The sequence below is a fragment of the Orycteropus afer genome, unplaced genomic scaffold, assembly GCF_000298275.1.
Source record: "Orycteropus afer afer isolate SDZICR_OR568_19922 unplaced genomic scaffold, OryAfe1.0 scaffold00107, whole genome shotgun sequence".
NCBI lineage: Eukaryota > Metazoa > Chordata > Mammalia > Tubulidentata > Orycteropodidae > Orycteropus > Orycteropus afer.
In genome coordinates this window covers 6,587,735-6,602,403 of record NW_006921694.1, presented here as the reverse complement: position 1 = coordinate 6,602,403, position 14,669 = coordinate 6,587,735, and the positions used below count along the sequence as shown (strand labels likewise).

Sequence of the window (14,669 nt, the reverse complement as noted above, 5' to 3'; positions counted from 1 at the left end):
CATAGCGACCCCTCCTTGGGTTTCCGAGGCAGTATCACTACGGAAGTAGGATTGCCCAACCTTCCTTCCGAGGAGTGGCTGAATACTGCTATAGGACCTATATAATAAAGCAATATATACTGTTTGAATCAGTAACTCAAAAGGTTTGGTTTCTACCTAAGGCATAAATACTGCTCAACACAATTAATTATACTTTGGTATACAATGGCTTCATCTATCCACTGAACAAACATTTATTGAACTTCTTATTGTTGTCATGTTCGGTGGTGATGAGTCCACTCTGACTCACAGTGCGCCTACATATAACGGAACAAAACACAGCCCGGTCCTGTGGCAGCCTCACGGTCCTTGCTCTACCTGAGCCCATCATTGCAGCCACTGTGTCAACCCATCTTGTTGAAGACCTTCCACTTTTACACTGACCCTCTACTTTACCAAGCATGATATCCTTCTCCAGGGAAATGGTCCTTTCTGACAACAAGACCAAAGTAGGTGAGATTTACCAAAACAAAAGAAAACAAACTCATTCCTGTCGTAGTAGATAGGGTACATGACCCAGATCTTAAAATTTTTACTAAAAATCATTGCAATAGATAAGACAGTGTAATAATATATGAAGGTTCCAAATAAGGCATAGAAAAGGAAAATCACTTTTGGAAAATAAGAAAAATTTTCAATTATGGAAATTTGTTCAATTTGAAAACAAAATGTCCCTGTATAAAAATATTTATTTCAGCCTATAATTTTTATTTGGATCATTTAAGTCTCTGGTATCTGAAAATATGCCTAAGTGTCTTAGTTCTCTAGTGCTGCTATAACAGAAGTACCACAAGTGGATGGCTTCAACAAAAAGATTCATTCCCTAATAGTTTAGGAAGCCAGCAGTCCGAATTCAGAGTGCAGCTCCAAGGAAAACTTAGGCTAGAAGTCCAGTCTGAGTTTAGAGTGCTGGCTCTAGGGGCTAGATGGAGGGCCCTTAATCTTGGACTTCACCTCTGCCTTCCAGGCCCCCTGGAGCATGCTGGATGCTTCTCCTGATTCATGCAGCTTCAGGGGCTGACAAACTCAAAACTGGCAGGCAGTATAGCTGGCTGCTGGCTGCTGAAGCTGACAAATCCAAGATTGGCAGGTAAAATGGCAGACTACCTGTGATCATGTCAAGATTGGTAGACAACACAGAAGGCTACTGGTTCAAGCTGAGGAACTGGAGATGATGATGGGACAAATGCAAGATCCAAAATGAGCAAAAAGCCAGAGACCTTTCCCAAAGCTTTTCCATATATACTGGAAGCAGACCATACCCCAAAGGCAATTCCCCTTTAACTGATTAACTGTTTACAGCAGATTCCATCAAAAAGGTTAGCTATGACAGCATATCCAATCTCATTATGGGGAATAACTACATCATAACTGTCAAGTCACTCAAAATCACAGCCCAGCCAAGTGGACACATAATATTAACTACTACACCAAATATCAAAAGTAATTAAATGCATCTATCACCCAAAGTAATAACAAGTAACTATACTGTCTTACTTTTCAGTGCTTCATTCATTACAGCCTTGTGGTTAGCCGCATGATACCAGGTGATCTCCGCACCATCTCTTGTTGTAATCTGGTTATTTCTCAGAAAATATTCCAGTATGTTTTCACTCCAGGATCCTAAAATAACAGCATTTACATTAAATAGAATAGATTCCTTATGGAGTAAAACATTTTTTAAATAAAAGGCAGCAGAGGATATATTGAGGAAAATAACAAGGTGGTTAGATTGGGGAAAACAGAAGACTTTAAAAATGGAGAATATATATTAAAAAAAAAAAAAAAACAGAAAACAGCAAATGCTGGCAAGGGTATGGTCTCCTGGAACCCTCATACACTGATGGTGCGACTGTAAAATGGTACAACCACTGTGGAAATTGGTATGGGTCTTTCTCAAGAAGTTGGAAACAGAAATACCATGTGATCCAGCAATCCCACTACTAGGTATAAAAACCAAACCAAACTCACTGCCATCAAGTGGATTCCAACTCATAAGGACCCCCTTTGGGTTTCCAAGGTGGTAAATCTTTATGGAAGTAGACTGCCCAGTCTTCCTTCTGCGGAGTGGCTGGTGGGTTTGAACCACCAACCTTCTGGTTAGCAGTCAAATGCCTTAGGCACTATGCCACCAAAGCTCCGCTACTAGGTATATATCCCAGAAAAATAAGAGCCTTGACATGAACAGATATGTGCATGCCTATCTTCATCACATTATTCACCACAGAAAAAAGATGGAAACAAAGTGCCCATCAGTGGATGAATGGATAAACAAGCTATGGTACATGCCTATAATGGAAAACTATGTAGTGTTAAAGGATAACGATGAATCTGTGAAACACCTTATGACATGGATAAACCTAAAGGACCTTATGGTGAGAGTAATTAGTCAATCACAAAAGGACAAATATTGCATAAGACCACTACTGTAAAAAGTTAAGAAAAAGTTCATACACAGAAGGACTCATTCTTTGAAGATTACAGGAGTGGTAGGGGAAGAAGGGTAAATCAGTAACTACAGGAGAGGCACGTATAAACTTGAGTGAAGGGAAAAGCAATATACAATAAAGGGGATGTCAACACAAATGATCAAGGCAGTGAAAGACACAGGCAGGAGCATAAGAGTTAAAGGCAACAAAGTTAAATATTATTACATACACAATCCTGCAATAACAGTAATAATAATCTACAGGTGGATAAACGACAAATCTGTCATGGAAGAAGTGCAGCCAGAATGCTTCTTGGAAGTGAGAATGGCCAGGCGTCATCTACCTACTTTGAACATTTTGTCAGAAGGGACCATTCCCTGGAGAAGGATATCATGCTTGGTAAAGTGGAGGGTCAGCAAAAAAGGGGAAGGCCCCCATTGAGATAGATTGACAGAGTGGCTACAACCATGGGCTTGGGTATAGCAAGGAATGTGAGGCTGGTACAGGAGCAGGCAGTCTTTCGTTCTGTTGTACGTAGATAGGGTTGCCATGAATTGAGGCCAACTCAATGGAACCTAACAAGAACAACAACAGCACAGGTGAATAAATAGATACTCAAGCTGAACAGGGGTGAGATGGCAAATGGGACTGTACCCATGAATATATATATATAGATTTGGCAAAGGATATCTGTATCTATATATTTATTTATGCTGCAAATATATCCATGAATATAGAAGAGCATACAAGGGCAGAGTTATGAAAAATTCTTAGTGATAACAAAACCCCTTGAGGGAATGAGTCTCAGAGCATAGGGATTTAGGACCATAATCTGGGGGGGGGGGGGGCATTAAGTTCAACTGGCATAGCACAGTCCACAGAGATAATATTCTACATCCTACTTTGGTGTGTAATGACTGGGGTCTCAAAAGCTTGTCAGTGGCCATCTAAGTTGCAACTATTGGTCTCTCCCCATCTGGAGGAAAGAACAGTGAAGAAAATCAAAGACATAAGAAACCAATCCATCTACAACCTTGAGACCAGAAGAACTAGATGGTGACCAGCTACCACTCACTGCTGACCTCTCTGAAAGAGATCACAATAGGAGGTCCAGAATAAAGGAGGAGGAAAATGTAGAAAAAAACCTCAAAATCATGAAAAAAGATCAGGCTTACTGGTCTGATAGAGACTAGTGGGACCCCTGAGACTATGGCCCTTAGACCCTTAAGTACTAGAACTGAACTCACCACTGAACCTCAGTTCCCAGCCAAATGATAGGCCTATAAGGTGAACAATAATACCAGGGAGGTATGCATTCATTACAACAATCAATCATGTAAGATCAAAATAACAGCATTTGCCAGGGATAAATTTAAGAAGGCAGGAAGGGATGGAAAAGAAGGACAAAGGGAAATGGTAACTACAGGGAAGAATAGGAAGAGTGCTGTTACATGGTGAGTACTGCAAAGAATATCAAAACAAAATGTAAATGAACTGTAGAATAGAAACCAATTTGCTCTGTAAACTTTCACCCAAATCCAAGAGATAGTCTCTTTCACAAATGGTGCTAGCAAAACTAGATATTCATTTGCAGAAAAATGAAACAAGATTCATAACCTCACACCATACACAAAAACTAAATCCAGAGGGATCAAAGACTTAAATGTGAAACCGAAAACTATAAAGTTTATCAAAGGAAAAATAGGGGCAAACTTAGGGTTCTATCAAGCATAACCCAAAATGCACAGATAGCAGAAGATAAACTAGATGATTGGGACCTTCTAAAAATTAAATTCTTATGTGCATCAAAAGATTTCTCCAAAAGAGTAAAAAGAGAACCTACAGATTAAGAAAAAATATTTGGCAATGACATATCTGACAAGAAAGCTATCTCTAAAATTCGTAGAAAACTCCAGCACTTCAACATTAAAAAGACTAAAAATCCAATTAAAAAATGGGCAGAAGACTTCACCAAAGAAGGCATTCAGGGAGACAACAAACATATGAAGAAATGTTTGCGATCATAGGCATTAGAGAGATGCAAATCAAAAAAAGCAATGAGATAGCATCTCACTGCAGCACTAATGCAAAGTTCAACAAGACAGAAAATAACAAATGATGGCAAGGAATGCAGAGAGACTGGGACTCTCCTACACTTCTGGTGGGACTGTGAAATGATACAACCACTGTGGAAATCAGTACAGTGATTCCTTAAAAAAATGGAAATAGAAATACCATTTGATGCAGCAATCCCATTACCAGGTATATATCCTAAAGAACTGAGAGCCAGGACACAAACAACTATATGCATAACCATGTTCATCACAGCACTATTCACAATAGCAAAGAGATGGAAACAATATAAATGCCCATCAATGGAGGAATGGATAACAAACTATGGTGCATACATACAATGGAACACTATTCAACACTAAAGAGTAATGTAAATCCACAAACACCACATCACATGGATGAACTTAGAGGACATTATGCTGAATTAAATAAATCAATCACAGAAGGACAAATATTGCATTAGTCTACTATTGTAAAAAGTCAAGGAAATGTTTGGCTATGGAAGGAAACTTTCTTTGTTGGTTACCAAGGATGGGATAGTGGTGGAGGACTGCTAGATAGGTAAAAGACAAGTATTGATTTGCATAAAAGGAAAGGCAATATAGCAAAAGCAGATGACAAACACAATAACATTAAGGAAAAGGAAAAAACAGCGAGGTGTACAAGAAATATAAACAATAAAGATAAACACTTCTACATATACAGTACTGCATTATCAGTAACAAATATTAATATATGGGTATATACATGTATTAATATATATGGGTATATGCATATATTAATATATGGGTATATGCATATATAGGTAGACAGGTTGCATCAGGTATATCTAGGAAAAAGGGAATAAACCCATGACCACATATAAGTTTGACAGACGATATTTCTATATACATATTGGTATGTGCTGTAACTCATCTGTCAGTTTGTTGTTGTGGTGGCTTGTGTGTTGCTGTGAGGCTGGAGGCTATAACATTGGTATTTCAAATACCAAAACGGTCCTCCATGGTGGACAGGTTTCAGCAGAGTTTCCAGACTAAGACACACTCAGAAGAAGGAAGGGGCCATCCACTTCTCAAAGAATTGGCCAGTGAAAACCTTATGAATAGCAGTGAAACACTGTCTGATGTATTACTGGAAAACTTTATGAAAAGCCCTGAAACATTGTCCCATATAGTGCTGGAAAATGAGCACCTCAGGTCGGAAGGCACTCAAAATACCACTGGGGAAGAGCTGCCTCTCCTCAGAGTAGAGCTGACCTTAATGATGTGGTTGGAGTAAAACTTTTAGGACCTCCATTTGCTGATGTGGTATGACTCAAAATGAGAAGAAACAGCTGCAAACATCTATTAATTACTGAAACATGGAATGTATGAAGTGTGAATCTAGGAAAACTGGAAGTTGTCAAAAATGAAATGAAATGCATAAAGATCGATACCCTAGGCATTAGTGAGCTAAAATGGACTGGTTTTGGCCACTTAGAATAAGACAATAATATGATCTACTATGCTGGGAATAGCATAATAGATCATATGATTGTCTGATGCGTAAGGCATTTGACTGCTAACCAGAAGGCTGGTGGTTCAAACACACCAGTCACTCCTTGGAAGGAAGGTTGGGCAATCTACTTCTGTAGGGATAATGCCTTGGAAACCCAAGGAGGGGTCACTATGAGTTGGGTCCAACTCTATGGCAGTGAGTTTTTGAGTGATGCTGGGATGACAAATTTAAGAGGAATGGTGTGGTATTCATTGTCACAAAGAATGTTTCAAGATATATCCTGAAGTACAATGCTGTCAGTGATAGGATAATATCCATACACTTAAAAAGAAGGCCTGTTAATACTACTATTATTCAAATTTATGCACCAACCACCAAAGCCAAAGATGAGGAAATTGAAGATTTTTACCAATTCTGCAGGCTGATATTGACCAAACATGCAATCAAGGTGTGCTGATTATCACTGGTGATTGGAATGCAAAAGGTGGAAACAAAGAAGAATCACTGGTAGTTGGAAAATATGGCCTTGGTGATAGAAATAATGTTGGAGATCACATGATAGAATTTTGCAAGACCAACAACTTATTTATTGCAAATACCTTTTTTCAACAACATGAATGGTGGCTATTCACATGGACTTCTCTAGATGGAGTAGACAGGAATAAGATCGACTACATCTGTGGAAAGAGGCAAGGGAAAAGCTCAATATCTTCAGCCAAAACAAGGTAAGGAGCTGATTGTGGAACAGACCACTAACTGCTCATATGCAAGTTCAGACTGAAGCTGAAGACAATTAAAACAAGTCCACAAGAGGCAAAATGTGACCTTGATTATCTCCCTCCTGAATTTAGAGACCATTTAAAGAATAGATTTGATGCACTGAACACCAATAACTGAAAAGCAGAGGAATTGTGGGATGATATCAAGAACATCATCCATGAGAAAGCAAAAGGTCATTAAAAAGACAGGAAAGGAAAAGACCACAATGGATGTCAGAAGAGACTCTGATCCTTGCCCTTGAATGGAGAGTAGCTAAAGCAAATGGAAGAAATGACAAGAGAAAAGAGCTGAACAGAAGATTTCAAAGAGCAACTTGAGAGACAGTCAAGGAAATGTTATAAGGAAATGTGCAAAGACCTGGGGTTAGAAAACCAAAGGGAAAAACACATTTGGCATTTCTCAAGCTGAAAGAACTGAAAAAATAATTCAAGCCTTGAGTTGCAATACTGAAAGATTCTATGGGAAAAATACTGAATGATGCAGAAAGCATCGAAAGAAGATGGAAGGAATACACAGAGTTATTGTACCAAATTGGTTGATGTTCATCCATTTCAGGAGGTGGCATATGATCAAGAACCAAAGGCACTGAAGCAAGAAGTAGAAGCTACACTGAAGGAACTGGTGAAGAATAAGGCTCTAGGAATTGATGGAACACCCACTGAGATATTTCAACAAACGGATGCCATGCTGGACGCACTCAGTTAGCTATGCCAAGAAATTTGGAAGACAGCTACCTGGCCAACTGACTGGAAGAGATCCATATTTGTACCCATTCCAAAGAGAGGTGATCTCACAGATTGTGAAAATTACTGAACAATGCCATTAATATCACACACAAATAAAATCTTGCTGAAGATAATTCATAAACAGATACAGAAGTATATTGACAGAGAACTTCCAGAAACGCAATCTGCATTCAGAAGAGGATGTGGAACGAGGGATATCATTGTTGATATCAAATGGATCTTGGCTGAAAGCAAAGAATACAAGAAAGATGTTTACTTGTGTTTTATTGACTATGCAAAGGCATTTATTGTGTGGGTCATAACAAATTATGGATAACATTGAGTAGAATGGGAACTCTAGAAGACTTAATTGTGCTTGTGAGGAACCTGTACAGAGACCAGGAGGTTGTCACTTGAACAGAACTATGGGATACTGGATGGTTTAAAATCAAGAAGGGAGTGTGGGTTGTATCCTTTCACCATATCACATTCAATCTGTATACTGAGCAAATAATCTGAGAAGCTGGACTATATGAAGAAAAGCATGACATCAGGATTGGAGGAAGACTCATTAACAACCTGTGATATGCAGATGACACAACTTTGCTGGCTGAAAGTGAGGATGACTTGAAACATTTACTGATGAAAATTAAAAACTAAAGTCTGCAGTATGGATTACATCTCAACATAAAACAAAAATCCTCACAACTGGACCAATAAATAGCATCATGATAAATGGAGAAACGATTGAGATTGTCAAAGATTTCATATTACTTGGTTCCACAATCAACACCCATGGAAGCAGAAGTCAAGACATCAGACAACATACTGCACTGGGCAAATCTGCTGCCAAAAATCTCTTTAAAGTGCTGAAGAGCAAAGATGTCTCCTTGAAGACTAAGGTGTACCTAACCCAAGCCATAGTATTTTCAGTCACCTCATGTGTATGTGAAAGGTGGACAATGAATAAGGAAGACTGAAGAAGAGTTGATGCTTTTGAGCTGTGGTGCTGGAGAAAAATACTAAAAGTCCTATAAACTGCCAAAAGAACTAACAGATCGGTCCTGGAAGAAGCGCAGCCAGAATGCTCCTTGGAAGTGAGAATGGCCAGAGTTCATCTGACCTACTTTGGTCACACTGTCAGAGTGGACCATTCTCTTGAGAAGGATGTCATGCTTGGTAAAGTGAAGGGTCAACGAAAAAGGGGAAGGCCCTCAATGGGATAGACTGATAGAGTGGTTGCAACGATGGGCTCAGATGTAGAAGGATCATGGAGTTGGCGCAGGACCTGGCGGTGTTTCGTTCTGCTGTGCACAGGGTCACTATGAGTCAGAGCTGACTCAATGGCACCTAACAACAACAACAACAATTGAAGAAGAACAACAAAGTAGGACGTCCTATACTCTCGGATCTCAAAACCTATTATACAACCACAGTAGTCAAAACAGCCTGGTACTGGTACAACCACAGGCACATAGACCAGTGGACAGAATTGAGAACCCAGAAACAGATCCATCGACCTATGGTCAGCTAATTTTTTACAAAGGGCTGAAATCCATTAAATGGGCAAGAGATGGTCTCTTTAACAAATGGTACTGGCAAAACTGGATATCCATTTGTAGAAAATGAAACAAGATCCATACCTCACATGATACACAATAACTAACTCCAGATGGATCAAAGACTTAAATGTGAAACCTAAAACTATAAAGTTCCTCAAGAAAAAAATAGGGGCAAACTTAGGGGCCCTAATTTACGGCATAAATAGACTGGCAAGCATAACCCAAAATGCACAAACAGCTGAAGATAAACTAGATGAATGGGACCTTCTAAAAATTAAATATGTATATGCTTCAAAAGACTTCTCTAAAAGAGTAAAAAGAGAACCTACAGGTTGGGAAAATATTTCAGCAATGACATATCTGACAAGGGACTTATCTCTAAAATTTATAGAAAACTCCAACACCTCAACAACAAAAAGATTAACAATCCAATTAATAAATGGGCAGAAGACATGAGTAGACTATTCACCAAAGATGATATTCAGGTGACTAGCAAATACATGAAGAAATGCTCATGATCATTAGCCATCAGAGAGATGCAAATCAAAACAAGAATGAGATATCTTCTCCCCCCAGCACTAAAGGCAAAGTTCAACAAGACAGAAAATAACAAATGCTGGCAAGGTAATGGAGAGATTGGGACTCTCATACACTGCTGGTGGGACTGTAAAATGATACAACCATTGTGGAAAGCAGTGTGGCGATTCCTTAAAAAGCTGGAATTAGAAATACCATTTCACCCAGCAATCCCATTACTAGGTATATATCCTAAAGAAGTAAGAGCCAGGACAAGAACAGATATATGCACACCCATGTCATCACGGCACTATTTACAATAGCATAAAAATGGAAACAATCTAGGTGCCCATCAACAGAAGAATGGGTAACCAAACTATGGTACACACACAGTGGAATACTATGCAACACTAAAGAATAATGTAGAATCTGCAAAACACTGCATAACGTAGATGAACTTAGAGGACATTATGCTGAGTGAAATAGGTCAATCACAGAAGGACAAATGTAGTATTAGTTCATTATTGTAAAAAGCCAAGGAAAAGTTTATATATGGAAGGAAACTTTCTTTATTGGTTACCAGGGGTGGGAGGGGAGGAGAGGGAACACTGCAAAAAAAAAAAAAATCATTGACCCATGTCACTTTAGTTTTGTGTATTTCACTGTACATAAACTATTGTTGTTGTTGTTGTTATGTGCCATTGAGTCAAATCTGACTCATAGCAACCACTCCTTGGGTTTCCGAGGCGATATCACTACGGAAGTAGATTGCCCCATCTTCCTTCCGAGGAGTGGCTAGTGGGTTTGAATCACCAGCCTTCTGGTTAGCAGCCAGGTGCCTTAGGCACTATGCTACCAGAGCTCCTATTTTAATAAAATGTATTTTAAAGAAGTGTAAAATGGCAAACAGTATGTACAGGTACTGTGGTAGAAATAATAATGTACCCCTCATGCAACAAAAGTCTACATCTTAATCCTTGTGAATGTTACGGGGTAAAGGGGAATTAAGGTTGCTAATCAACTGACCTGGAGATGCAGAGATTATCCTGGATTACCCCGGTGTACCCAGTATAACCACAAGGGTCAAGGGTCATTATGAGTGCAAAGAGGAAGCAGGAGAGTCCAGGGTCAGAGTGATGCAGTGTGAGAATACTCAACTGGCCACTGCTGGCTTTAAACATGGAGGGGGAGGGGGCCATCAGCCAAGTAGCCACCCTCTAAGCCAAAACCAAACTAAACTCACTGCTGTCACAGCGACCTCTCCTTGGGTTTCCAAGGGGGTATCTCTAGGGAAGTAGATTGCCCAGTCTTCCTTCTGAGGAGTGGCTGGTGAACCGCCGCCCTTTTGGTTCAAACTCACCAGCTACTCTTCAGAAGGAAGCCTGGGCAATCTACTTCTGTAGGGATACTGCCTCGGAAACCCAAAGAGGGGTCGCTATGAGTCGGAATCGACTGGACGGCAGTGAGGTTGGTTTGGTTTTGGTTTAGAGGGTGGCCACTTGGCTGATGGTCCCCTCCTTCCTCCATGTTTAAAGCCAGTAGTGGCCAGTGGAAATGACAAGAAAACAGTTTCTCCCCTAGTGTCTCTAGAAGGAATGCATCCCTACTGACACTTTGATTTTAGTCCAGTGAGACCCACTGTGATTTCTGACCTCCAGAACTGTAATATAATAAATTTGTGTTGTTCTAAGCCACCAAATTCATGGCAATTTGTTACAGAGCCATACAAACTAACACAGGTACCTTTCGTGTGAAGGAGGAAAAAAAAAAAAAGAAGGCAAAGAAAGGATATATGGTGGTATCTGACAGGATGCACAAAAACTAGAAATAGTGGATGCCTGTGTAGAGGTGAAATGATAGGGAGATTGGATGGATTTTTTTTTTCTTAAATTCTTTTGTGCCTTTTGAATTTCTTTATGTTGAGAATTATCACAGTCATCCCTCAGTAGCTGCAAGGGATTGGTTGGTTCCAGGACTTTCTCGACCACACACACACACACACACAGAACCAAAATCTGTGGGTGCTCAAGTCCCTTATATAAAATGGCTTATTTTTTTGCATATAGCACATCCTCCCGTGTACTGTAAATCACCTCTGTAGTTGTTATGTGCCGCGGAGTCGGCCCCGACTCATAGCGACCCCTCCTTGGGTTTCTGAGGCAGTATCACTACGGCAGTAGATCGCCCAACCTTCAGAGCTTCTATTAAATCATCTGTAGATCACTTATAATACCTACTACAAGGTCAATGCTATGTAAACAGCACTTCTCCCTCTTTCTTAGCCTTTGGGGAATTGCTTTGACCACTTAATTGCTCTGGGCAATCTACTTCTGTAAAGATGTACTGCCTCAGAAACGCAAAGGAGGTCGCTATGAGTGGAATCCACTCGATGTCAATAAGTGAGATTTTCCACCTGCGGTTGGTTGAATCCGTGGACGCAGACCCGCAGATAGGAGGGCCGGCCTACTGCACGTTTTTAAAAAAGTTAAGGGGGAGAAAAGTATTCATATAATGGAAAAATCGGGTTAAGAATTAATCTCACCAACAATTTGGGAATGAGCATAGAGCTATTCTGGACCATTTTTCACCTCAGCACATATTTCATTCAAATTTTGTAAACCCTGCGTCAATTCAGATGAGAACTTTTATTTATGAAGTCTGGTAATGAAAATGTGAAAGTCTTTGTCCCAGATTCAGTTGTTTTTTTTTTTTTTTTAAGGAAAACTAGGCATTAAATAGGAGCTCTGGTAGCATAGTGCCTAAGGCACTTGACTTCTAACCAAAAGGCTGGCGGTTCAAACCCACCTGCCACTCCTCGGAAAGAAGATGGGGCAATCTACTTCCGTAGTGATACCGCCTCGAAAACCCAAGGAGGGGTCGCTATGAGTCGGGTCCGACTGGATGGCACATAACAACAACAACAAGGCATTAAATGGTTTGTACTTAGATGTAAGGGGAAAAAAAAGCCCTAGCTTTACAAAAGGAAAACTGGTCTGAATAGAATGTTGCATGGAGATTTAGCCCAAGGGCCTAGGGGGAGGGGACGGACTTCGGAAATGAAGAACAGTGCAAAGACTTTCACCACAGCATTAGTTCAATACAAAGAAAAATGAGAGACAATTGATATGTATCTAAGATTAGGAAACTGGTTAAGTAAATTATAGTATATCTATCTGTATGATGAAATACAACTCAATCTGACAAATATGCTTGAAAAAAACCTTTTGTAACATGGGATATTACAAGAAGATGTAGGATTTTTTAAATGCACATTACCTATACTCTTCCCTATATTTTCTTAAGTCAGGATTGTTAGAGAATACACCAAAAAAGTTACTAGTGGCGTCCGAAGTACCGGCATTCTGAAGAATTTTTTCGTACTTCAGAATGCTTTTTAAACGTTACATAATGAGCGTGTGTTATGTTTACAATCAGGAAAAAATTTAAATTTGGGGGAGGGGAAATACATCACCAAGGCTAAAGCGACTACCAATGTTTATGTGAAAAGATACTGTAACATTCTGGAGTAGAATTCTACAGGCGTGGCTTAAAACCCCTGATTCCAGAGGCGTTTTAAACAACACAGATATACTTATCACCAGTTTACAAAGGTTGTGCAATAAAAAGCTGGAATAATGTCTAACCACATTCCTTCATCTGCGTTTCCCATCCTCGCCCAATTTCCAAAGAGGAACCGGATTGATCATGTGATCTGTTGAAATTTGAGCTAGCAGCACCTTCCTTTTACTCCAAAAAAAGACCTCTAAAAGCAATATTCCTGATATTCTTTGCCTTTCCAAATGCTTTTCCCTTAACGCCCACCCCTGGAACCAAGGTTCTCGCCCAGTCGATGGTGGAAGCATAAGCATGTGGACTTGGGTCCCTCTCCAGCTGCCAGCCGCTGGGTGGGTCCTGGAGGAGGAGTCTTTCGAAGAGCCCCACTCCGCATCAGGAGGCCAAAGAAAAGAGCGTGGCTGCGAGCCAAGCGCTCTGTCCGCGGGTCGGCGCTTCGGACGCCCGCACCGCACCCTAGCGCGGAGCTGGGTCCCCGGCCGCAGGGCCACGAGGACTGGCGCTTACCCGGCCTCCCAGAGGTCGCTGTCATGGTGACCGATGCCGCAGTCTGCGCAGGCGCTGAGCTCTTGGCGCCGCCGTTGACAGGTCACATGTGGCAAGAAAACTCGACTCAACAAGCGACAGTTCCCGAACACAGTGACAATCTCAGGGACCCTTCAGGGCGAGCGCTTCGGAAGTGGAGCCGGAAAGGGTCGGGAGCAGTGCGCAAGCGCAAAGGCTCTGGCTCGAGTTTAGCTGGCGCGCGCTGTCTCTACAGCTGGTGTCTGCAGTCCCGGTACTGGGAAATGTTCTTTTTGAAGGTGATGTTGATGTTGTTTGGTGTCTTGGAGTCGGTTTTGACTTACCATGTGGCAAAGTAGAACTACCCATAGGGTATAATCAGAAGCAAAAGGCAAGTAGAGTGGGCTGATTTTTGCTTTCTGAAGAAATCCACATTAAGGAGGGCAGGGTCAGAAGATGAAACCCCAAGATTCAAAGCAGTTACTGGTGTAGGTACTAATTTCCCAACAAAGCTGAATATGTTTTCCCTTTTTAATTTCATTAACATTTTAAGACATGAAGTCATTACCCCACAAAAATGACTGTTCCTGCACAAGGACACTGAATAATTTGAGGTTTGCCCTCTCCGTTCTCTCTAACAGTTTTCTCTCATAAAACTCTGCTAGCAACTTGATTCTCCCACCCACTGCCTCCTTGTCCTCCTCAAGCCCTTTCATTGGGTAGTCAAGCTGGTGAGGGAGGAGGGGGGGCGGAGACGGGCTTTGAATTTAAACTGATTTGAATTAGCAATTTGGCTCTGTCATTTTCTACTTTTGTGACTTTAAGGCAATTCAATCTGTCCTTAAACAAAGATAAGAACACATCACCTGATAGATAACAAATAGTAGCGATTCTTGCCCTACCCTTCACATTTTATTATGTTGTTGTTGTTATGTGCCGTGGAGTCGGCCCCGACTCATAGCGACCCCTCC

General features: G+C 40.7%; 1 protein-coding gene across 1 annotated transcript in view; it reads right to left on the bottom strand.

The window, feature by feature from the left end:
* FAM151B (family with sequence similarity 151 member B) overlaps nucleotides 1-13,726 on the bottom strand; it is a 66,637-nt gene extending 52,911 nt beyond the window's left edge. The window contains exons 1-2 of the mRNA XM_007943483.2: nucleotides 13,444-13,726; nucleotides 1,537-1,662 (exon numbers count right to left, since the gene is read on the bottom strand). Of these exons, the coding sequence (XP_007941674.1) occupies nucleotides 1,537-1,662; nucleotides 13,444-13,726 (409 nt within the window). The remainder of the gene's footprint in view (nucleotides 1-1,536; nucleotides 1,663-13,443) is intronic.
* Nucleotides 13,727-14,669: the final 943 nt, after the last annotated feature.